The sequence below is a fragment of the Arthrobotrys flagrans genome, assembly GCF_004000055.1.
Source record: "Arthrobotrys flagrans strain CBS H-5679 chromosome Unknown unitig_8, whole genome shotgun sequence".
In the NCBI taxonomy this organism is placed as follows: Eukaryota; Fungi; Ascomycota; class Orbiliomycetes; order Orbiliales; family Orbiliaceae; genus Arthrobotrys; species Arthrobotrys flagrans.
The window spans coordinates 2,253,173-2,277,160 of NW_027137553.1; the positions used below are offsets into that span (position 1 = coordinate 2,253,173).

General features: G+C 48.4%; 8 protein-coding genes across 8 annotated transcripts; 5 read left to right on the top strand and 3 right to left on the bottom strand.

The window, feature by feature from the left end:
- Positions 1-779: 779 nt before the first annotated feature.
- On the top strand, positions 780-3,339 carry DFL_007160 (uncharacterized protein; the record flags this gene model as incomplete). The annotated part of the gene is made up of 6 exons (XM_067636699.1): positions 780-882; positions 1,024-1,039; positions 1,114-1,169; positions 1,355-1,375; positions 1,581-2,754; positions 2,850-3,339. The coding sequence occupies 6 exons, from the start codon at positions 780-782 to the stop codon at positions 3,337-3,339; spliced, it is 1,860 nt and encodes a 619-aa protein (XP_067488289.1).
- A 2,033-nt stretch (positions 3,340-5,372) lies between these two features.
- DFL_007161 (uncharacterized protein) lies at positions 5,373-6,539 on the bottom strand (the record flags this gene model as incomplete). The annotated part of the gene is made up of 3 exons (XM_067636700.1): positions 5,373-6,134; positions 6,196-6,393; positions 6,456-6,539. 3 exons carry the CDS (start codon positions 6,537-6,539, stop codon positions 5,373-5,375), a joined length of 1,044 nt encoding a protein of 347 aa, XP_067488290.1.
- Positions 6,540-7,580: 1,041 nt separating this feature from the next.
- On the top strand, positions 7,581-8,015 carry DFL_007162 (uncharacterized protein; the record flags this gene model as incomplete). Its single annotated transcript, XM_067636701.1, has 2 exons — positions 7,581-7,644; positions 7,702-8,015. The coding sequence occupies 2 exons, from the start codon at positions 7,581-7,583 to the stop codon at positions 8,013-8,015; spliced, it is 378 nt and encodes a 125-aa protein (XP_067488291.1).
- A 306-nt stretch (positions 8,016-8,321) lies between these two features.
- Positions 8,322-11,107, bottom strand: DFL_007163 (uncharacterized protein; the record flags this gene model as incomplete). Its single annotated transcript, XM_067636702.1, has 2 exons — positions 8,322-8,488; positions 8,551-11,107. The coding sequence occupies 2 exons, from the start codon at positions 11,105-11,107 to the stop codon at positions 8,322-8,324; spliced, it is 2,724 nt and encodes a 907-aa protein (XP_067488292.1).
- A 2,294-nt stretch (positions 11,108-13,401) lies between these two features.
- On the top strand, positions 13,402-15,909 carry DFL_007164 (uncharacterized protein; the record flags this gene model as incomplete). Its single annotated transcript, XM_067636703.1, has 7 exons — positions 13,402-13,881; positions 13,976-14,092; positions 14,146-14,303; positions 14,364-14,454; positions 14,525-14,612; positions 14,676-15,196; positions 15,253-15,909. The coding sequence occupies 7 exons, from the start codon at positions 13,402-13,404 to the stop codon at positions 15,907-15,909; spliced, it is 2,112 nt and encodes a 703-aa protein (XP_067488293.1).
- Positions 15,910-17,945: 2,036 nt separating this feature from the next.
- DFL_007165 (uncharacterized protein) lies at positions 17,946-19,549 on the top strand (the record flags this gene model as incomplete). The annotated part of the gene is made up of 2 exons (XM_067636704.1): positions 17,946-18,518; positions 18,590-19,549. The coding sequence occupies 2 exons, from the start codon at positions 17,946-17,948 to the stop codon at positions 19,547-19,549; spliced, it is 1,533 nt and encodes a 510-aa protein (XP_067488294.1).
- A 492-nt stretch (positions 19,550-20,041) lies between these two features.
- On the bottom strand, positions 20,042-21,831 carry DFL_007166 (uncharacterized protein; the record flags this gene model as incomplete). Its single annotated transcript, XM_067636705.1, has 2 exons — positions 20,042-21,382; positions 21,505-21,831. 2 exons carry the CDS (start codon positions 21,829-21,831, stop codon positions 20,042-20,044), a joined length of 1,668 nt encoding a protein of 555 aa, XP_067488295.1.
- A 971-nt stretch (positions 21,832-22,802) lies between these two features.
- DFL_007167 (uncharacterized protein) lies at positions 22,803-23,632 on the top strand (the record flags this gene model as incomplete). The annotated part of the gene is made up of 5 exons (XM_067636706.1): positions 22,803-22,806; positions 22,904-22,978; positions 23,055-23,081; positions 23,190-23,227; positions 23,285-23,632. The coding sequence occupies 5 exons, from the start codon at positions 22,803-22,805 to the stop codon at positions 23,630-23,632; spliced, it is 492 nt and encodes a 163-aa protein (XP_067488296.1).
- Between the last annotated feature and the right edge of the window lie 356 nt (positions 23,633-23,988).

Sequence of the window (23,988 nt, forward strand, 5' to 3'; positions counted from 1 at the left end):
AGAAAGAAAGAGAGGCATGGCTGAAGTTAATATACTCCCTCCTCCTCTTCGTACTCTTCCCGCCATGCGACGTAATATACGTCAGATGTTACGCATGGGAACGATAAATGGTTCGCGTGGCTGCATTCCATTGCTTTACAGCTGCTGGATTGAGCGGAAAGTTAGTTGGATGTCTCGAATCCGTCGTTGGCGGTTTCGGCCGGATATCGATAGATAAACGGGCGAGCCCGATCCCACTAGCTTACTTGTAAGTACTGATTCCTTAGCTTGGATACCCCGGATATTCCTGACTAATCGACCGATAGGTTCGCATCTAATCCAATGGGAGGGGACTGTAAGAGGTTATTCTACCACACGACCATGCGTTGAGGAGTGTGTTGCCGGGAGGTCAGAACGAGTCCGAGCTCGAGCAAGGCTGCCTCAGCTCCCACCAAACCCAACTCCAACTCCTCAAACGACCGCTTGTTAGTGTGAGGACTGCCATCTGGGGTGTCGCAACAAGCCTCAAGAAATCATGCCTGAATATGCCGTCCTCAGCAAAGGCAGATCCTGCTGCTGAACACTCTAAAATCCTTGGACTTCTTCCTCCCTTCTCTCCCTGAGCTTCCCTCTCCTCCCCATTGTTATCAGCATCAGCATCAGCACCAGCGTCTTTGTCGCCGTCATCTGTCGTTACCGTTTTGTATCGCCAGCGTCGTGAATTTTCTTTCCAATTTTCTTTTTCATTTTACCTCTGTTCGTACGTGAGGTACTGTGATACCTATTCAACATTACCCGGCATGAACGGTGACGATATTCCCGTCGACTCCCTGGCTCCAAAACCCGCCAATGCCTCACTTTCAAGCTACAAAAATGGGATATTCGTCAAGAATCAATGGATGTGTAAGTCTTTTATCCCGTGTCTACAGCCTTCCGTAATACACCTTTGGTCATGTCGTGCAGTCGGTCTGTCCTACATTTTAACGTCACGTTATACATTTCGATGACAATGTAACGCGCGCGGCTAACAAGAGGGCATGACAGGTAATTGTACACCCAGGTATGAAACGGGAACTGTCGCATCTCGCGAAATTACTCGAAAATACTAAGCCTTTTCTCGCGGGGTTGTTGTAGACTCCCCGGCGTTCTTAACAAAGTGAGGAAAATGGGCAAGAATGAGGGTCGTCAATGTGAGTGCCTCCCTTGGGTCCCTACGTTGACTCGAACTTGCGTCGCCACCTGAGCAAGTGCAGAGCAATCAACAGGGTATACGTTCGATTATACCCGAGTCCCCATCTTTACCATCCATAATACCAAGAGAGAAAAAAGTTGAATCTTTGCTAATATTGGAATGTTTTTCGGGTCCCGTGCGCAGTTTGGACTTGTAGCAAAAAATGTAGGTTTTGCTCATACATGACCGCATCCTGCCGTGCGGACGAGCCGTCTTGTGCGGCCGACCCATTTTCCGCCTCGTTGTATCAACCCTGGTTTCCGTATGGCCCTATGGACAAGGCTGACACCTCTGACCTCCTTCCAACACTTCCTTCTCCTCACTCGAGGACTTGGAAGTGTAGAGGGAAAAGGTCAATAAAATCTAACAGCTGGCCCCCGATCCGGATGTAGTTTTTTTATATGGATTGAAGAAGCAAGGGATCGCGAACGCAAAGCAGTACTGGTCAACGGACAAATGCCTCCCAACAAACAGACGCCATCTCGTACTTTTAAACAAACAAAGATTTCAGACAGCTTCGCTCGGGGCAAGGCTGGCGAAGGGCCTTCGACCAAAAAGTCATCGTCGTCGATAGCAGCAAAAGGAAAGGCACCTGTTATATTCAAAGAACAGGATGCGGAAGGATTGAACGGCGGGGCGGAGGATGATGCTATATCCATACCATCTGATATTGGCAACGACGCAGGAGACGATTCTCCTAATCGTTTCGATACCGATAGCGACGGGGATACACACTTCGAAGATGCATTAGGAGAACTAAACCAAGATGATAACTTCAGCGTCCCCGCCAACGGGGCCCCAAGCCCGCCGCTTAATCCCCAATCCCTCCCGGACGCGGACGAACCCTCGGAAGGCCCTCGCAAAATCGCTAGAACGAAGAGCAATACTTCACCTAGCAAGCATTTGCTCGATTCGCCATCTGCTACCACGGGCGCTTCGAATATCCCTCCGTCTACGGAATCAACGGTGGCCGACACCCCACCTATCGCTTACCAATATCCGGATACCAGATCCATGTCTTCGTCTGCCAAAGAGAGATATGCGAGACAATGGGTGTTCGATAGCGTTGATCCGGTTCACTTCCCGGACCTTGAACATCTCATTCAAGCGGACATGGCCAGGGGACCCGTGCATCTGCCTCCTGTTCCTGAGCCGAGTGGTATTGGCTCTTCGGTTTCGAGTTCTAGACTTCCGGCCTCGGATCCTGATAATCCGTTGGGACCGCGTTCCGGAGTATCGAGGAATGGCTCACATACCGGGGGGTTATTGTCAAATGCATCCTATACCACGGCACCATCCAATGGCGCTCTTCCACTCGAAGGAAAGGCCGTTCCAACCGGTCTTTTGGCCCCATCGACACCGCGAAGGTATACGGGGATACCGGGATCGCCAAGTAGCAGTATAGCTAACCTCCCGGTGGATATCACGGATGAAATATTTGAAGTATTGAAGCGTGCCGGTGGGCCATTGCATCCCGATTTTGCTCAAGATATTAGAGAGATATTGAAGAAGTCGTACGGGAAGCAGAGAGGATATTATATAGGGTAAGTACCTAATTCTATAAATTTTTTTATTTTTTTTTTTAAAAAAAAAACTTTTTCTTTGCTTTAGGGATACAATATTAACAAAGCTTTTTTAGGCGCGAGATGGCTCGTAGGGAACGCGATGAACTAAGTCTTCAGCTTGAACGATGGCAGCAGGGTCACAGCGAAAACACCAATAGAGGACCACTGATGCCACCGCCCATGACACCAGGACAATCTTTTATCCCAGCAACTCAGTCCTTTGTCTCGCCATCGCAGTCTTTCGTTCCACCGCCATCACTGCCCTTCGTCCCGTCCACCCCGACCCCCCTCAGAAACGGATCGCAATCTTTTAATACCAAAGAAGCCGAAAAGCTTCGAGCCCAAAATGCGGGACTGAGGAAAACCATCGACACGCTTAGACAGGATGTGAAGAATGCGAAGCAACTTGCGAGTTTACACGAAGAGTCTTTGGCGGAGTGTGGTCATGAGAATAATCAGTTGCACAACCAGGTTACGATGCTTACCAAGGAGATTATGGGGTTGAAGGATCAGATTAAGAAGAGTTCTGGGAAGAATGGCGAGGGTTCCGAGAAGTCAAAGTAGGAAGGTTGGGTGGGTTCAGGGAGGTGGAAGTAAGGTAAGGTATTTTGTGCGGTTCCTTTCTTTGGGAGCCATGGATGGGATCTTTCATCTCTAATGTTTTCATGAGGCTATGGCTGTTTGTAATAGTATTTTGCATGCATGTGTAACTATACGTTTAGATGTAGATGTACCGGCTGCACTTGTAGCGTTGATGATTTGTACTTGTTTTGCTTATTTGCTTGACGGTAGCCTGCATGTACTGTTTATAAACTCTACACCATTGAGATTCAGCGTTGTTATCTATCGTCGATTCCTATTCGCTATCTTTGTCCATTATAAGCTAGTGCATATATACTCAATTACCAAGTGGTCAAGTAAAGGTTCATCAAAGCCCCACATCTCCACCTTCCCCTCCTTCGATAAAACCTTCAAGCGATTCCCAATATACTCTTCCTTGAACCTCTCATCCCTCAACACTTCCGTCTACACTCGGGTGATACCTCTCCATCATAACTCCTGAGTCTAGCCCTCAGCGCAGCCTGACACTCGGTTCTTACAGATGTGGTCTCGTAATCATAAATCCTTTGCATGGATCCCTCTTTTATTACTTTCCATGATGCACCTCACGAAACCCGGTGGTATTTCGCAACAACTTTCGCGTCTGAGGTTGAGGTCAGTGAGGTTGGTGAGGGGGAGGCGGATGCCGTATGCGAAGAAGGGGTTTGAGGAGGAGTAGGATTTCAGGGAGAGGAGGGGGGAGGTTTGGATTGTGGAGTCGAGGGAAGCGGAGGTGGGGGTGTTGGGGTGGTCTCTTCTCTGTTGTCTTTTTATTTTCACATGTTTGTATCACAGCCGATGAAGGCGAAAAGATCTTGTATCTTAAAATCTTGGAGTTTTGATAGAGAGAAAGGGGGTATGGGGGTACCTCTGAGATCCGGATAAACATATCTCGGCCTCGACTTCCCGGCTTCGATCAACCCCACTAACATCTCCACCGACTCCTTCTCAAACGAAATACTCGATCCGTGTAACGTGATACTCTTTGTATGCCTCCATCCAAACCTCCCCGCTTCATCCTCCGGATCCCCCTTGACCGCCTCAGCAAGCCTCCCCCGCTCCCCCTTCCTCGAAAGATATCTCTCCGTTTCCTCTTACTCCCAAAGATATCCCTCGCTTCCTCTTCCCCTTCTTTTAAATCTTGTGGGTAGGGATTTCCCTGACTATCATTACTTGAATCGGAAACACCGCAGTCGGCGCAGTCACGGCAGCCTCCGTGGGTGAAGCCGATAGAGGTCCACAACGTTTCTTTTAGGAGGATAGAGGTGTTTGGAGAGGGTGAGGAGGCGGAGGGTGGTGCGGAAGTTTAGGTATTGGAAGATCGAGAGGAGGAGCTCGGGGGAGAGGGATGGGGTCGCGAGACTCCTCGGCTCTTGTGTCTAGACTATAGGCGTAGCAGGTATGTTCATGTTTTTGTGTTGACTTTGTGGTATTATAGATTGACCAGCCATGACCACCCTTTCATGGTAAACTCTGGGGGTTGATATGGAATCTTTATATGGTGCAAATGATCCATGAGTTCTCGGCTGTCGTCCTTTTGAGCGCAGGCATGTCGAAATTAAAACCGGATGCGCATGCCTTGATCTCATTGGAGTTGTGAATCATTCGTACGCATGTTCGAACAGTGATAATTGTTACCAGGACCAATTGCGAGCAGGGCACCGTTTTGGACCCTCCTTTCCTTGGTAGCGAGATAGTACCTGTCTCGTGTCTAGAGGTAAAAAGAGATGGAAGAAAGAAAAGGCATTAAACTCCATAATGATATCCACGCCGAAGAAGATGCTCGGAATGTCAACTGAGGTAAGGATAATCTATACATGAAATGATGGTTCAATCGAATACGCCGCTGTAGGAAAGAAAAGAAAACGGTACATGTGAAGTCTATACCTTCTATCGCACACAAAGCTTTTGTCCCTTCTTCGTAGAGAAGGTCATAAGAAAGAATAAACACCGGGTATCTCCTATACACCATTACCTCTCCCTCGTAATATTAACCCTCAAAACCTCGCCTTCAAAGTCTCGTACACCAAGAATATAACCGCACTAGCCGGCGCCGCCCTCAAAACCGTAATCCCACATCCCCTGTACAACCCCCCCACTCCGCTTCCTCTGTAAATATCCTTCCCCGTATCCCAAAACCCCATCTGTCTGCTCCCCACCCCTCCGACGGCCGCGGTCTGCATCCGACTCTTAATCGTATCCGCGGGAAACAAAACTCCATTGTAACATACCCCCGCACAAGCGCCGGCTATCATCATTTCTCCTGCCGTGTTTTCTTCCTTTGGGATTCCCGTGGATGAAAGGTGGAGGTTTCGGAATGCGAGGGAGACGTATTCGTACGCGCCGAACCAGACGGCCGAGCCGCCGGTTTCTCTTAGAAAAGTGCCGGTTTGGCCGTGCCACATGCCGAGGATGCCGTGGGCTTTTATGACTTCGGTTATCAGGGTTATCGGACCCGCGTAACGGGGTTTTGGGAGGGCGGTAGCAGGGATTGTTGCAGTGGTGTAAGAGCGGTTTTGGGTGGGAGCGGTAGCAGCTGATGTAGATTTTGGTGACATGCTGGCGTTGCTGGATTCCGGCGGTGGGTGGACGGCTTGCACCTGCATTTTGCATTTTATGAGTTCTATGGGGGTTAGGATTAAACTACAGGATGCACCGGCTATGGCGCCGCAGGTGACCAATGCCGGCATTGGGAGTTTTTGCTCGGAGTCGTAGGAAGGGTAGAAGGATTTGCGGAGGACGTTCTGGGAGATCGTGTACTAGAATCGCAACATCGTCAGTCTCACTTATCATCGAAGGGATAGATCGTACGGAACGTACGCTGAAGAATAACCCAGCATTCTCAGCTGCAGCCCCCACCAGCGGCGGCGCAATACCACGGTACAACCCGGTTATCCCATCGCTCTTCAAACCCTGTGCGAAACAATCGAGAGGTCCCTTGAAGTGGTTTTGGGTCTGCAATCGGACTTTGACTGTGTCGAAAGGGTATTCGATAAATTTGCCTACCATGCCGGCCAACTATGAAAATAGGACAATTAGTAAGTCAAAAGTAACAGGAAGCATTTGGGATAGTTACGTACGGAGCCGTAGGTAATATCCTTTATAGCCGTGACCGCATGGCCGTCCTTGGCGGCAACGGTCGTGGTTTCGAGTATTTCGCCCATTGTTTGAGAACAATCAAATATATATCGAACGTTTGGAAACTAGTTCGAAAAAATGGGACAATTGATGGGACGGGTAGATTAGATCCGCAGATAAATATTTCCTTAGCAGAAAGCGAAAGAAAAAAAAAGTCTAGCTAAAAACCGCCAACCCTCCACCAGGACTGATATTGATTATGATATCAGCACGGTCAAGGGGTGATCGGCCTTTGCCGTCCTTTCCCCTTTCTTTTTTGCGTTTCAGTGTATGTCGTCTTCAGCTTCCCGATGTGAACATTGTACTTCCTCGGAAGTTTTTATTTGTGGGGGCGGATGAAAAAAGAGTTTTTTTTTTTTTTTTCTTGTTCGGAGGAAAGGCGGCTCGGGTACGTATACCTGGTAAATTGAAGATGAAGATATAATAGTGGGTTTGTAAAGCAATTAGCTAAGCTACGATCTCTGGAACTTCAACCCCACGTACTGTACGGAAGTATGGACGTAATAGATGACGGCGATGGTGGTGGAGGATTTGGACATCGGCAGGAGGACGTGCATTTTTATATCAAAGCTGCAGAGCTCCAAGCAAAGCCATATCGCTTCACATGTTCTTCCTAATAAAGTACAAATTATCCGGTGGTCGCATCACAAAAAGCTTAATACTCGAGTCATTTCAGACGAAATTTTCCTGAAACTAGGGGGGGGCAATAGAAAAGAAAGAACCTACAGGACAAAAAATTATAGCAAGAAGCTTGGGAACTGGTTTATATGCCTCATATACACACACCGTCGCACAAAAAACGCCTCGATTTATGCGCCAGGTTTACATGTGGATCCGAAGCGAAGTCGGTCCCTGGATAAGAAAAGAAAAAAGTCCCTCAGGTTGCAGAACGGAGTTCTAGAATTACGGGGTTGCATTATCCGATCCTTGGATTGTGTTGAGGTGAGGTTGAAGAAATCTAATCTGATCATCTAATCTTCCAAAGCCGCCAAGACTTTTGTAAACTTATTTTTTTTGTTTGCGCTTTGTCGCAGGACCATAGCTCGTCTACCGCACATTCATCTACAATGTCCACCGAAATAATAGACCCCACAACCGACAGCGTCCCCGCTCAGGGAATTCGCAAGAATGGTATACTCCTTTCTTACCTACCTACCAATAGAAACCCCAAAACTGACTATAACCCAGGCAAACAATGGAAACTCCCCAAAGCCCCCTTCAAACCCGGGACTGCTTCCTCCTCCTCCTCTTCCAAACAATCGAAAACCTACCTAGCCCGCCAAGCCGACCGTCTTCAATCCTCGATCGTCAAAGCTAAGGAAAAAGAACTAAAGGCCGAGAAGGAAGCTATCCGCCAACAACGAATAAAGAGTATCAAAGACAAACGAGCCGCGAAGGAAGAGAAGGAACGATACGAACAGTTGGCGGCGAAGATGCATGCCAAGCGTGTGGAGAGGTTGAAGAGGAGGGAGAAGAGGAACAAGTTGTTGAAAGAGAGGTAGACGGGCAAATAGGCATCGTGAGAGGGGGATGGTTCGAGGAGATTGTATGATAGAGGTACTGAGGGGGTGGCGTTCCAGGGTCCGATTTATATATTTCGACATGTACGATATTTCACAAAAGCGGTGTCTTTTACTATCAAAGATTGCAAAATGAATCAATCATATAATACATCAACGAATTAAAGGCTCAGATCGTACCAAAAACGAGATGACGGAAAGACAAAACCTTGGTCGATAACATGCAAAAAAAAAAAAAGCTCCCATAATACATCATACCCAAATCATATGCCTACCCTTTGCCAAATATCAGATATCAAGAACGACAGCCCTCTCTCTCCATCCCCTCTTCTCCAGCTTATCCGTCACCTCCTTCTCTAACGGGATAGGCTCGTCGTTGTGCTTCAAATACTCCTTATTAAATGCCTTGAGCAGCCATGTTGCTAGCTTGTCGTATACAATCTTATTCGCATTATCTATACCAAGCCGTCAGTATGATTTATAACAATAGAAAAAAAAAAAAAAAGGGAGTACTCACGGAAATAAATCGAATGATCCGAATCAGGGAACACGTGCACATCGTAATTTTCAATACCCGCAAGATCCAACTTGTCCAACAACGTCAACGAGTTCTGGAAATGCACATTATCGTCTGCCACCCCATGCATCACGAGGAACCTCACACTCTTGCCCAAAGAGTCGACGTTGTTGATCGCACTGCTTTCGTAGCCCTTGGCATTATGTTGCGGGGTGTGCATGTATCTTTCGGTATAGATCGAGTCATAAAAGCTCCAATCCGTGACCGGTGCAACCGCCATACCGTACTGGAAGGTCTTGCCACCATCTTGCTCAAGAGTCTTGAGCGTCATGAAGCCACCGTAACTCCACCCCCAGATCGCAAAACGGGTTTCATCGGTATACTTCTTCTTTGCCCAAATTTTTGCAGTTTCGATCTGATCGTGTGATTCCCATTTCCCGAGGTCTCCGCGGACGATGACCCGAGCCTTCCGTCCGATATACCCGGTACCGCGGCCGTCGACCGTGACGACGATGTAGTTCAGCGTAGCGGCGATATATGATTGAAAGTCAACTCTATATTCTTTGCTGACTTGCTGGCTGCCCGGACCACCGTAAACCTGGAAGAGGACGGGGTATTTGAGCTTCGGGTTGAAATGCGGTGGGCGACGTTCCACGACATTCAGCTCAAACCCATCGATGTTGACGGTAGAGTAATGTTTCGTGGGTAGCTCGTATTGGGAAACGAGATCCTTGAGGTTATCGTTGGTTTGGATGATTTCCTCGTATGTGGATTTAGGGTCCGTTTCGATAACTTTTTGCCATGGGATTCCGGGGCCGTTGTAGGAGAGCAAGGCGTAGCGGGCCTTGCTGCTGAACGAGGCGGCATAAAAGCCATCACCCGATGTGTTGGTCAGCGGGGTGAGCTCGGAGCCATCAAGCTTGACGCTGTAGATGTGTCGTTCGATCGAAGACTTCTGAGAGGAAACGAAGTAGACCTTCTGATTCTCCAAGCTGATAGCCGATGGCGCATCGATAACTTCCCAGTTACCCTTGGTAAGAAGGATCGGCTCGGTTTGATCGAGCGGTGTAAAGTAGGCCAAATGATCATAACCCTCGTGCACAACAGTGTCAATGTATCCATCGTTGGCTCTGCCAAACTCCGGTTCAGCTGGGATAAAGGTTGTGTGCTGAGAGACTTCGAACCAACCGCCGTCGATGGCGTTGACGTCCACCTCGCGCACAATCCTGCCCTTACGAGTTCCTACGTCGATGAGAACCATCTTGAGGATATCGCTCTCGCGATTCGTTTCTCTGACGAGAACGTTGTTATTTCCGGCCCAAGTGACTTCGGTGATCAGCCTTTCGAGGTCGCTAAAGTCATTCTCAATGGCGACCGTGAAGGTTTCATCCTTTTCGAGGTCGTAAAAGAGAATATCAACGGTTGGGTTGGGAGCTCCGGCCTTGGGATATTTGATTCTTCGTTCTTCGGGATATTTTTCCAGTCCAGCTTTTGGGGTGTCTCCGGAAGGTCGAGAGACAAAGTATTGAACCGGATACTCCGGGACCTGGGTCTCGTTCGTTCGTAAGAAAGCAATGAACTTTGAGTCAAGGCTCCACCAGGTTGCAGTGTTGCCGCCGAAGACTTCTTCTTCATAAACCCAGTCCGGGACCCCGTAGAAGTATTCCGTACCGCCGTCCTTGGTTATCTGGACGACTTGATCGCCAGGCAGTTTTCGCAAGTATAGGTTGTTATTCATAACGAACACTACCCCGCCGCTGGAAGGTGCCCAAACGGCTAATTGGATCACCGCCTCCGAATCCTTGGGGTATAGTGGAATGGTCGTCTTGGTTTCAACATCGTAGATATAGTATGTCGCATAAAACGAATGTCTAAAGTTCGAAGTGTAATCCGCAGCAGCCAAAACCAGTTTCAAATCCGGGCTCGGCCACACCTTTGAAGCATATTTTGTGGCACCGCCGAAGCTGCTAGGGAGCGGCAGAGCGTCGTTCTCCATCAGAACTTTCCTATAGGCCTTATCTTTGACATCCTTGACGACCAGGAATCCATCATCACCCCTCTCTTCGAGCATCAACCCGTCCTTTTCGTCATCCGGCGAAGCAATCCATTTAATACTCTGATGTCTCGCCGAAAACTGGCCAGACATAACCATATTCAACGAGACCTTCTTCCCGGCTTTGGTGGTCTTGGTTTGTTCCGGATCACCAGGTGAGCCGGTGGTTTTCCAATCGCGAATGATGTACACGGCCATGGCCAACAACCAACTCCCGACAAGCACGGCACCCAGAATCCAAATCATCCTGCGTATCCGCCCTTCCATCGGCTTGTCACGTTTTTCAAAGGCGCGTTCTGCATCATCGAGATCGTACGGGGCGAAATCCCCGTTATCCAGCTGACGGCGACGGGGTCCGGTATCATCGGACGGGTTGATTCGTTCGAGTACGAGGGAGGTTGTAGAGTCGGTATCATCGGAATCAAGGGATGGACGACCGGAGTCGGTAGAGCTACGTCCTGCGCGGAGAGGCACACGAGCCTCATCTTTGTAGGAAGAACTCATGGCTGCCGGGTGGGAGAGAGCGTTGATTCAGCAATGGCCGACTTCCTGCTCCCCTTCTTCTGCTTTGTCTCGTGTGCCCGATTACGGAGATCTGGTAACAACGGTAGTCAAGTTGGTTGTCTGAGCATGATCGAGCTCGAAGCTGAAGGAATGGAATGAAGGACACGTGGGAACGAGCGACCGAGTAAAGAAACTAAACGGCAAGCATTCGCTCGGAGAATCTCAAGACTAGCTAGGCGGCGGTTGAGGCCGTGCGTGCGGCCTGGGTGTGGAACCTGGGCGGTTATGGGAGCACGTTGGATCGTTCGGGACGAACAGCCATTGTGGGTCTCTCCAATCGTCCGCCTCATAACTTGTAGCAGACCAGCTCCGTTCGCAGGAAAGGTACATCATCGCGCAGCTGAAAAGGCGGGATTGGTCCGGTCTAAGTCACATCCCAACCATTTGGGGTGCATTTCACAGCATTTCAGCCCAGAGGATTTAGTCCTTTGTAGTCCTTTGGGGCGGTTTAGTCTCGATTCCAACCATCCTCAAAGCGTGCCGTGTCGGCGAAAAAAACACAACAGCACAACGCATACTCGATCCTATTTCATTATCTATCTACTGGTTACAAAAGGTTGATACTCCATGTTTTATATACCCCGAAATCATGATATCACCTACTTTCTTTCTTTCTTTCTTTTTTCAGTATACAGTCTTCCTTAATGCGACGGTGATGCATCATACTATGTGATAGGGATAAATTCTCGGACGAGTAACCCGTTTACGCCTGCCTCTGCTCGAGTCTGCGAAACACCACGGTTAACTTCTCGCTGTGATATCTCCATGCATCCGCTACCCGTCTTCGACCCTGATGCTCATGTCATCCCAGCCTCGGGCCAGAACAGCCCTTTGCCCCCTCTCGGATTCACAACCGCCCGTTCGCCATTCTCCGTTGAGGTAGCATTGCATGCCAACACAAACGTGCAGCTTCCCGTGGTGAATGCGAGGTACGCAGAAAACCCAACCTCTGTGTAACAATTCCAATATCCACCACTGCACCGCTGGTTCGTCCGATAGCCAATGATCCTTCTAAGAATCATTCCGTGCTGTTGTGCTCCCACCATTTTAACAAGTAATCCGAAAGTCCCTCTTAAGACATCTCCAAACCATCAAGGGGTTTCGTTTAAGCGTAGGATTTATGCCAAAAACGAGCGGGCATATATGCATACCAGACATTTCCATGTCCGATACCCTTGCGACGAAAGATATAAATATCATCCAATCCCTGGAAGGTTCTCCCCAATCCCACGGCTAGTCTCGAGATGCATCGACGATCTCCCTCGTCCTCGTTAAATATAATTGGATAGAACACCACAATCCAAGGTAGCTCGGATTCTTCTCCGAGGTAACTGTAGGGTACCACCTAGGATATACTCCTAACCGGTACTAGTCTCCCAGGCCAGTCTCCCGATCTCCTAAGTTTCTACGAAACAGAGTTTGACACGATCGATCTGGCGTGGATGTATCCTATCTGCACCGCCCTCTTCTCGCCTGCCTATAACCCTTGTAAGAAAAGGACACCAGCGGAAATCACACGTTATCAGCGCTGATCATCTTGGATTCAATAAGGAAAAAAGCCGGGCAAGGGTACCCGACTACTCGATCGTGCTACGGTCTGGTTAGAATCGTGCGACGATACCATGAAGTACCCTCCCCCGGTGCGCTTGCGGGCCTGGGTATACCGCATTCGCTCGTACAATTTGTATCTCCCCAGCTCGTACGCCATGGGGCCATGTTGATCGAAAAAGCCCGTGAGCTCGGTTCCGTCCATCGGATTTTATGACCTCTTTGTATCATAGCTATCACGTTCTTTTTAAATAAATTCCGAGGGTTGTTTGCTGCTTTAAATTTTTATGTCAAATTCTCCACCCGCGAGACCAAACATAATTCAAATCCGTCTATTATCACACATCTTCTAGACCTTACCTTGCCTTCTAATTTTGATTATTAACGCTTGCCCCACATATCGCACACCCAGTGCGGGAATTCGCATAATTCGGTTCGTTCCGTCTTCCTGGTAACCACCGTTATCTGTCCATCTCTAACCGGGTCAATATATTTTTCTCCCTCCACCTACCCTATCCATCGGGATCGCGTCCCCGAATCATCATCCCTACCACGAATTGAATGTCCCATCTGTAGGACTCCTTCCCACCCCCAACTCACACTCATTTAAAATGGCCTTCCCCATGAGATCCAAAAACCCCACGTTCAAGTCTTTAAACCACAAATCAAGTATTGCTGGGCTCAAGATGTTTAAACTCAATATCTTAAGAAAGGACCGGGTGGAGGAGGACTACGAACCGGAGGACTCGATGGCGCCGCTTCCTTATTCGCAAGGTTATAACGATAACAACTCGGATTCTGGTGAATATGTTTCGATATGGAACGACTCGCCTGTCGTGAAGCCTCTAAAGAGCCAGCTCATCCCACGGGAAGCACGCGTAACAAATACGAGAATACCGAACTTGAAAGTTTTGGCGCAACCTCCAAGATCTGCGACGAGGGAGTCAACGGCGTCTAGTACTAAATCGATACATGAGGTACTTGATCATGAAGAACAAGAGAAGGAGAATATAACCGTCGAAGAGAAGCCTACAAAGAGTGATGTATCAATCACAAGAACAATGGAAATCGGTCACAGGAGGTTATTGGAAGAGATGGCGAATTATTGTTCAAGAGAGCCAAGCGATAGGAAAGAGTGGGGGTATTGGTTTGAAGCTTATACAAAAGTGAGTTGAAATTCCTTCCAAAATAAGATACTTCCTTAAAAGGGAAGGGTATGGAAGTTATACATATACGAATATGGATTGGATGCTTACCTAGGCGGCGTTTCTTCAGGGGCATTACAATATGTCACATCCACCTCAGACACCGCCACGAAAGCCTTCGTTATCTTGGATTCCCACACCATTTCCAGCGGACGAGCCTGAAAGATTAAGGGTACGTCTTCGTCAATCTCCGACTTTTGGGCAACAAACGACTAATATACGTAGTCACTAAACCGCCATGACTTTTCCCGGGTCGGCCATATAGAAGCCGACTTGCGAACGGTCCTTAGAGCCGCAGCTACAGCACTAAAGGCGGAATATGCATCTATAAGTTTCGTTGACTATGAATCAGAGACATTTATATTAAATCATCCTATCAGAATGTCAGTCTGCATTAATCAAAATATTTTCAACGAGATACCAGGATACTAACTATTCTCAAGCGGTATGGAATCTAAAACAAAGAGAGCCTGGTCTTTGGGGGCTCATGTTATGTTAGGAAACGATACAATGGTTATCTTGGATACAGGGAAGGTATGCGTTCACGAATTCACCTGAAGCAAATGACAGATATGTTGAAGAAAATATTCTAACTGTTCCCAAGGATTGGAGATTCAAAGGAAACCCAACTCTTCATGGTGGCGATGATAGAATTAATTTCTATGCAGGCAGTCCATTAATATCATCCGATGGTATGCATATTCCTCCAATCGAAACGGCAACCACCATAGTACTGGTCTAATACCCGGTCGTAGGATATAACATCGGAGTTCTCGCAATCTCTGGCAGACACCCCCGTTCAATATTCGGCAAGAACGACCTTCGCAGCCTAAATAATTTCGCGCATGTCGTATCAACCCATTTAGAAAGACTGCTCCCAGAAAGCCGCCGAACACTCTCACTAGGAGAACACCAAATGTCCAGTATCGACACAGAGTATAGAGACAGTACCGCCAGCGCTCCAGCAAAAATGGAAGAACGAAACCAGAACGAACGAAGAGTAAAAAGCGCGGAGTTGAATCAAAAATACGGCGGAATCACAACCCCGAAGTCACCGGGGCCAAGTCGCAAAGTTATGGCCGCAAGATTGGAGGCGGAGAAGACATTGACCAAAGCGGGTCGGGGTGCTCGGCAATATAATTACCATCAGGCTGGATTACCGGTGCTTCCGTCTTTACCTATACCACCTGCTACAATTGACATTCTACCTCCCCGGCCGCCTCCAACGCCACCACCTTCGGCTACCACGCCCACTCATAAGCAAAAACGATTCAGAGTAAGCCATATTTACATCCTCAATGATATTTCAATATATAACTAACAAACCTCCAGACGGGCACCCAACCCCCAACGCCGCCAATCTCGCCCTCCAGCACCCCGGGTTCTCCGAATTCCCCTCCCACCTCCCCACTCCCTCTAAACCTCCCCCTCTCAACTTTCCAACCCCCACAAAACCTCCCCGAAGCCCGTAACCTCCTCTCCGACATAGCTCAAGCAATAGATTTCGACTATCTTTACATAATCCGACTGGACCCCACTTCCTCAACTCTCACCCACCCCGACCTCCTTTCCCCGTCTAGCTTCCAAGTCGTCGTGGTCCGTTCCTACCGCCGCAACCCCAGCCCTCCAGGAAGTGCAAATCAAGCGTTGAACACAGAGTTACATTTAAAAGCTTTAGGCGACAAGTGTGGTCTAACTGCCGTAAATAGTAGAGAATCCGGAAGAGTTGATGATGATGCTTATCAAGTTAGTGTCTTGTTACCCGTGCAGAGGGATTATGTAGATGAAAAGGGGAATATAGTTTCCGGACCTGTTTGTGGAGATGGTGCGTGGGGTGGGGATAGTAGTGAAGCTGGGGCGAGGGTGTGTAGAGGTCATATACTAGGGGCTTTTAAGCGGAGGAACACGGGGAACTACGAAGAAGCGATTGAGAAGCTGAGGGTTGTGGCGGGTCAGTTGGGAGAGTTGATGTTTGAGACGAGGGCATAGATAAACACTCCGCCTCAAGAGCAACTGGACTCGAGGCTAGGTGAATATAAGGGAAAGAGCGAAGAGATTGCTTTATGGGACAATGGTATCGGGAAGGTATGTTGGGCTTTCTGGCGTTTATATTATATTACCTGTGGTTCACTTTTTCTTGTACGCCGAATATATACAGATTTCCTTGTAATACACTTTATCGGGATGGTCTAGCACCTTTGGGACCTCTAATATACATAATTATAACCCATGCTTACCTGGGCATATATTGGTATCCGTAAGCCTATATAACAAATTTACAACAGGCTTCTTGTGTTGTATTCTCCATCTCTTATTATTAAAGTGCACCTTTCCCAATGGGGTATATCGTATTAATACCACCTCAAAAGCTTTTATTCCTTCAGGCAAGGAACCTGAAAGGATAGATGAGATGATTTGGATTTTTGTCGAAACATCCCTTCTACGCAGATCTCGAGAGACGTCCAGTATCGAGGTATATGGAGATTCTCTCGATGATCTTTATTCGCGCGTGATGTCCGGATGTACTTTGGCCGTATCGGCGGACGTTGGGATTATGTACAGCGCAGGATTTTTTTTTAATCTGGGTTATCAACGCCTATGGTGTTACGGTACGTTGGTACTTTAAGCCAGAAGGAGATTATTGCGATAAGAGACGAAGTCGGATGTCTTGATAGCTATACGTATGTGAAACGGTACCAATCCCACCGCGCCTACGATTGATCAATAATTCGTCAGACCATAAAATGGGAGTTCCCGATGTAATATAATACTCTTGAAGTACGGACTAAATGGACACCGAAAGATCCAGACGAAGACGCCCAAATCCGCATGATTAAAGAATGATATTCCTCTGTCATCGAATCAAGGTCTCGGGATAGCGCGTATACCGTTGGGTATGTGTATGGCTATTATACCCCTTCTTTCGTCGAATTGATCGACTGCATCCGGGAAGCCAGCAATGACGGATCCCAAGACACGGTTTAATCAAGACCTCTTTGGAAGAAACTCGAGAGCAAGAATACCGCCTTGGGATCAAAATGAAGGTTTTGACATCGACGCTAACTTCTGTGATGATCACGGACCGGAAAGAATGGGTTACGCTCGACCGGGAACTGTTGAAGAGAGATAATCATGGATTCAAAGAGACCGATGCGCTCATAGAATGCAAACGGAAGTGTCTAACTGTGAAGATGAGTGGGGGTGTCCTAGGAAGTATGAGACATGGAAGAATGAAACTGGTTCTATAGGTGTCGATGAGAATGCACCGGGGTGGGGGTTCACTCGAAAAGACGGGATGAGAAGTTAGAAAACCGGATACTTTCAAACTAGCCTGATCAAAGATGAAAAGCCTCGTATTTGATCCAGCATGGAAGTGGATTTATCGAAGGTGGTGTTCCGTGAGTACTGAAGTTCCATTTTTTACATTTCTACGAGCGCTTAAGCGGCTGGTAGTTTTTTCCTCGTACTCAAAACATCTCACAGTATATCAATCGACTGGTTGAATCTCTAGCGTCTTTCCCATAACCATCCCAACAAAGCGTAGAGAATATACCGCGCCGGGGTATAACAACCTTTGCTGTAGAGACTAGCCAATACCATGCAGGCCGGACCGTATACGCGTGTGATCATCTGCGAACGTCGAGAACGGACGTCATATGCCATAAATATTTGATAACCAGCATTGAGCCTCCAATCTTCTAAAAATCTGTTTCACATGCACAAACCCCAATCTCCTTCACCAAAGAACCCATCGAAGCACGTTCTTTATAGAATATACCCCATCAATTGAATTAAGGCCCGCCGACAAGTTAACGCCATCTTTTCCCATTTCCCGTTCAACAAAACCCAACAAAATCAACGCAGTTTTAACCACCCCTCTCATGCCACACATGCATGCATTCGAATTCCCCCAACAATAGCGGACCTGCCCACTATAAAATCCCGGGCGTGAAATCCCCAACCCCCCTTTCCTGACCCCTCGCGAACCATTCCCATTTTTTAATTCCATCAGAGTAAAAGAAACAATGATAGGAACTAGCTTCTCAGAGCTCATCGCGATTCGCGCTGCCATCATCTTCCTTCGCAGCATCACACCCCTTAGTATCATATACATCTTCTCACTACCGTTCTTTCCACTTAGTTTCCTAACCCCCACTACCAAACTCCTAAGTCTTTATCCTATTGCCGAAATCACTTTTTACTTTCTAATCTACCTACCCCGGAAATTTACCCTCCAAGCTGCAGCAGAACATCCACCACTCCCGCCGTCTTTAGAGCGGAAAACTTTGTTCTTAAGGATTATATCCACGATCCCGGATCATACGACGTACTTTCGGCGATGGTTTTTAGGCGCGCGGGTAGAGGATATTAAACGTGATAATGTGAAGGAGTTTTTGAGGTGGAGTTTGTTCAATGCTTCCGGGAGTTGGAGTGAAGAACCCGATGGTGATGAACAGGAAGATGAGATTGAGGAGTATGTGAAAATGCTGGAGCAGAAGATGGGTCGTACGTTTGAGGAGGGGAGGGGGAAGGCTGAGTGTTATAGACTTACTATCGATCAAGTGAGGATGAAGCATCGACCGCTGGTGTGGTATATTGTACGTCTTTGCTTTACAAGTTTAAAATCCTACACGCCGGGGGGTTATAAGGTACTAATATAAATATATAGATACTCACGGCAATCGACACCCTAACATCCATCCGCCTTGCATCCGCGGGCTACACTTACTACAACCGACCGCTATCCACCTTCTTCACAACCTTCCCCTTCCGCTTCTCCACCCTCCTCACAACCAACAAAACCCCATCTTCAACTCTCCCGTATTGGTACCGCCCGCACACATCCACAACTACACTTCCAATCCTCTACATCCACGGAATAGGCATAGGCCTCCACCCCTACGTCCCAACCCTCCAAACCCTCGCCTCAACCCTTCCCACGACCGGAATCATAGTCCTAGAAATCGACCCGATCTCCGGCCGAATCTGCCCGCCAATGCAAAAGAAAGCAGAAATGCTAGCATCGATAAACCGTATCCTCTCCCACCATAACGTTCAAAAATTCGTGTTGGCATCGAATTCTTACGGAACCGTGGTATCCACGCATATCCTCCACGACACCCAACTATCGAATAAAATATATTCAATGGTGTTGATCGACCCTGTAACGATATTATTACACCTACCGGATGTGGCGTATAATTTCTTGAGGAGGCAGCCGAGGAGGGCGAACGAGCATATGTTGCATTATTTTGGTAGTACGGATCAAATGGTCGCGCATACGCTTTGCAGGAGGTTCTTTTGGGCGGAGAATATACTTTGGAAGGATGAGTTGAAAGGTAGGAACGTGGTGATTTGGTTGGGGGGGAGGGATTTGATTGTGGATTCCGCGGGGGTGAAGAAGTATCTGACGGATAGTGGTGAATTTGATGATGAAGATGCGGAAGGGAGGGTCGTGGAATTTGTGAATGGGGGGTGGGAGACCAAAGACGAGGAAGGGGGGAGGTTGAAGATTGTTTGGGGTGACGGGTTGGATCATGCCCAGGTCTTTGGTGAGAAGAGGTGGTATACCCAGCTGGTGAGGGATATCGCCGAGGCCGCTGATGCTGGCGGCCAGGGTCCGGCGTGATAGGGGAATGTAGATATCACCACGAGCAGGATACCGGCTTTTAGGGCATATCGAGATACATCGATTGGTACGAGGGATAAAAACACTAGAAAGAGGCAGGATCAAGAGTAGAAATAGAAATAAACAGTAGCCATGAAGCACAGTTGCTCCACAGCTGTAAAGTAAAGTTACGTACACGAAGTGAACCCACACCGTCCACAGAACAGGTCTGGCCTCGAGACTAAGATCAGGTATGAGTGGGACTGCTGAGCGTGAAAGAAAAACAGCAATCCATCGCCATAAAAAAGAATATTGACCCACCGACAGAGGAAAATATTCCTCTCTTACACATATAAAGAAAGAACAGGAACGCCAGATACACCTTTAAGGCTTTACAAGAGAAAAAAAGCGGGTTTCAGAAATGATTCTTTTCAGGTTAGTACTTTCAGTTCATATCTTCATCGCTTCCGGTTAAAGCATCGAATCGACAGGTCAACCGTGCGGGGGAGCTGCTTAGAAGGACCAAAAGTCGCTAGTGGGCTTGCTCTGGGTACGAAATCCGGCATTCTCCTTGACTGGCTTTTCGGTCTCTTCCTCGGGTTCATCAAATCTCCAACTGCGACCAGTAGCCTTTCGACCGCCCATGCCATCGTTAGCAGTTTTATAGACGGGCTGGTGAACATTAGCATCTTCATCCTCATCGCCGAAGGCCCAGGCGCGTTCAGAGCCGATTCGTCCACCCATTCCGTTACCAGAGGTCTTGATTCCAACGCCATTAGCTTTCTTTGGAGTCTCGTCCTCGAAGTCCCAGCTGAGGCTAGAGCCCTTCTTGCCACCCATACCGTCGCCCCTGGTATTGATCCCGCTGAAGTTGGCAACAGGCTTAGCTTCTCCAGGTGGTGAGGAGTTGCTCCAATTCGCCTCCATACTTTTGACAACAGTCTGGCGAGCGAGTGAGACACCGGCCTTCTTCTCCGTTCCGTTATTTGGAGACTCGTCGGTCAATGCGAAGTTGGTCTCGTTGCCCTTACGAATGTACGGCTCACGAGCAGGTCCATTAGCCTTCTTTGGAGTCTCGTCGACAAGTTCAAACTGAGAGCTAAGGCCCTTTCGAGGGAGAGGTTTAGCCTGCTGTGGTTGGACTGGGGAGGTGTCTTCCTCGTCGTCGCTCCAGGTCATGGTACGAGCATTCTGAGCGGAGACCTTGGTAGGGCGCTTCTCGGGAGTAGCGAAATCGGCGAAGTCCCAAGAAGATCCAGTTTTGGTGTAGATGCTAGTACGCTTAGAAGCGTTGGGCTTTGGAGTTTCGGCGTCCTTTTCTGGGTTGTGTTCCAACTCAAAGTGCTTGAACTTGTTTTGATTGACGTTGATTTTACGATCAGGAGTTGAGTTGGTCTCATCGATTTCCTGGCCGACGAAGAAGGTGCGACGAGGACCAGTACCAGTGCCACCCTTTGGAGTCTGATGAACAACCGGGACGTCCTCTTCTTCACCAATGATATCGTGGAGCTGACGGCCTGGAGGTTTGATGCTACCACGAGGAGGAGGAGCTACGGCTGACTTGAAGACGTCTTCATCATGCTCCCTTGGTGCAAAAAGCTGGATGCTTTCACGGCCCGACTGGTTACTACCCTTGGACGAAGGACGTGTTGAAGCAGATTCGCTGGCATCAGCAGCAGTTTCGGCGACAGAGCTGAGGGATGCCTTGATAAGCTTGACTTGCTCCTCACCAGCACGGATTGGCCAGTTCTTGCCGGATTTACCGATGACACCAAGCTGCTTGAGAAGGCAGGCCTGATCCCAATATTGGCGGATTTGCTTGATCACGCCGTCTTCGAATTGAACGATGTGGACCTGCAACAACCGAAAACCAGTCGGATCAGCGAAAAAAAATTCAGGCACGCGCGAACCATGCATGCACTATGCATGCAGGCCATGGGCCATCGCCAAACGAAAAAAACACCACACGCACTTACCATGGGAAGAGTGACGGTTTGATCGGCTACAAAGTTGTCGTCCAAGTTGGGCAGCAGCATTCCACCGCCGTTGGTGAATTCGATCGTATTCGAGATCTCGAGGACGACGGAACTGTGAGTTTCGACGGAGGATAGGATCTTCTGTTCCTTCTTGGTGTACCATCCAGCCTCTCGTCTGAGATGGTTAATGATGGCATCGCCAGATTGAAAGGAGCTCCCGGTGCTGCCGATGTAATGGAGACCAGCCTGGCCATGCAGGGCATCTCTTTTCGGCGAGGTGATGAACTCGAAGTACAGCTTTGTCAAAGAACCTTGAGGCGCCATCATTGTTGCCGGTGATAGTTGATCACGATAACCACGTAATCGGCGCGTGGAATAAGATGAGAAGAATGGTGGTGACAGCAGGGTCAAGGAGGCGGTAAGAGAGCAATATCTGGAGACCAGATCGGATCAAGTTATATCTGAGAGAGCTAGAGTCTGATGTTTATAGCCCGGATTACCAGCTAGGGTTACCAAGGACACCCGCTGGTGCGCCCTGTTGCTATGTGTTGGTTGGAGTCGTTACCGTCCAAATGTCTCCGTTGAAAGAAAATTATAGCAGACAGAGGTTGGATTTAGGGAAGCGTGATGGGGTTACAGCTAGCGAAGTTATTTACGCTTTGCGCACAGGCTACTTGGACTTGTGATGGTAATGTTGAGGATAGTTAAGTTGGGGCGGAAGATGCCAGTCTGGCATAGAATGACGCTCAAAGGAGTGGTATCCAGCAGGTCGAGCCTAGCAAGGATGGGGGAATGGTCTCTAGTTATAAAGAATCGAACGAAACGAACGAACTCGTAAACAAAAACGGTCAGAAAACAGGTCGGCAGAATAGGAGGCCAGGCCCAGCAGCGAGGGTATGGATATCGAAAGGGAGGGATAATGCTCGTCAAGGTACCTTCTACCTCGACCGCGAGCGACCTGCCCGGTTTTATATGGCACGCTTACATATAGTTGTCATGCAAGGACCGCGCACAGGGTGGGTACCATCAACAAGCGGAGACGGATAGCTTGTATCAGGTACCTGTTATCAAGGTACCCCCCCTTAGTCGATGTCCAGGGACAGGCATCGATGCATATTGCAATGGAACGCATGTGCATGCAACTAGCAACCGAGTCGCACAGTTGCGGACGCCTACGTCGACGTGGAACGCGACAGATATCAAAACAATCAGGAAAACAAATCGGTTGTATCGACGCCTCCGAATGCAGAGAATACCGTTAGATCCATGGAGCCTCGCTTTTGCTTGTTACAGATTGAATGGGTAGGCGCAAGGGTGCGGGGAGAAAAAAGGGACATCGGTCTAAGCCAGAAGCAGAAAGCCGGGCAGGCCTGCAGATTCTGATACAGGGACAAACCAGGCGCATTGAGAGTTGTAGATGCTGCAAAGGGGCTTCACGAACACCGGTCCTGCAATAAAACGGTTACGCTTGAAGGTTGGGAGTTGGCTTCCGTTCCTTTAAACGGATGCGGCAGATGGCGTTCGACAGCTAAATTCTCTGATCGGGCTAGCCGGACACATGATTGTGCGTTGCGATTGTGAGTTCAGCTCTCGCGTGTGTGTATCGTGGAGAACCCATTGTCCACGCGTCTAGTTAATGATAACGTCAAGACGAACAACTTACTGACATGTTCTGGCCACCATAGATTGGAAAACCTTTGGATATTCTGAAACCCTTCATGGAGTATATATACAACCTTAAACGCCCCAATTCCATGTTCTAATCCGTGATACTACCCAGAATATAACGATACCCTGCTGTATATACGCCGGCGCAGGTACCCTCGGCAAGTCTGAATCACTAGCAAGACTCCTATCCTCAATCCCATCGATCGTTGCTATCCGATTCTCCTCTGGATACCTCGCAGTCAACGGCTGTGGGAATGCAGCAGCTGAATACGGCGGCGGAGGCTCTCTATATCTTCGTATTCGTGATACCCGTCTGCGATGTCTAGAAACGTTTGCGATTTCTACATCTGTACTACGTCTTCAGCGACGACGGCGGTGGCGGATGAAGCGCCAGAGACAGATTGCGATGAAGCCGGTTACTACGAGGGCACCCACAAAAAAAATACATCAGGACGATTAGGATCATGATTATATAAAGAATCAAAGGAGTTTTCGAAAGACAAATCATGGATTGTGAATGGTGGACATACGAACCGCGATGACAATGCACTTGGTAACCTGCAGTCTACCAGTGAGAATATCTCCATTGCCGCCATGGATAGGATTTGCTTTCGGACTGTCAGCGGTGTGGAGATAGCTACCAGCTGGAATCGCGGCTGCCGCACCACCTACTATTACAAGGGTCGTCCTGGGCACTGTTATTGCTGCTCCGCTCATCGTGCTATTGGTGCCTTATTATACGTATATCGAAGTCATATGTGAATAGGAGCAACAGGTGGATATTCTTCTCTGTATCCAAAAGAGATCCAGATCCAG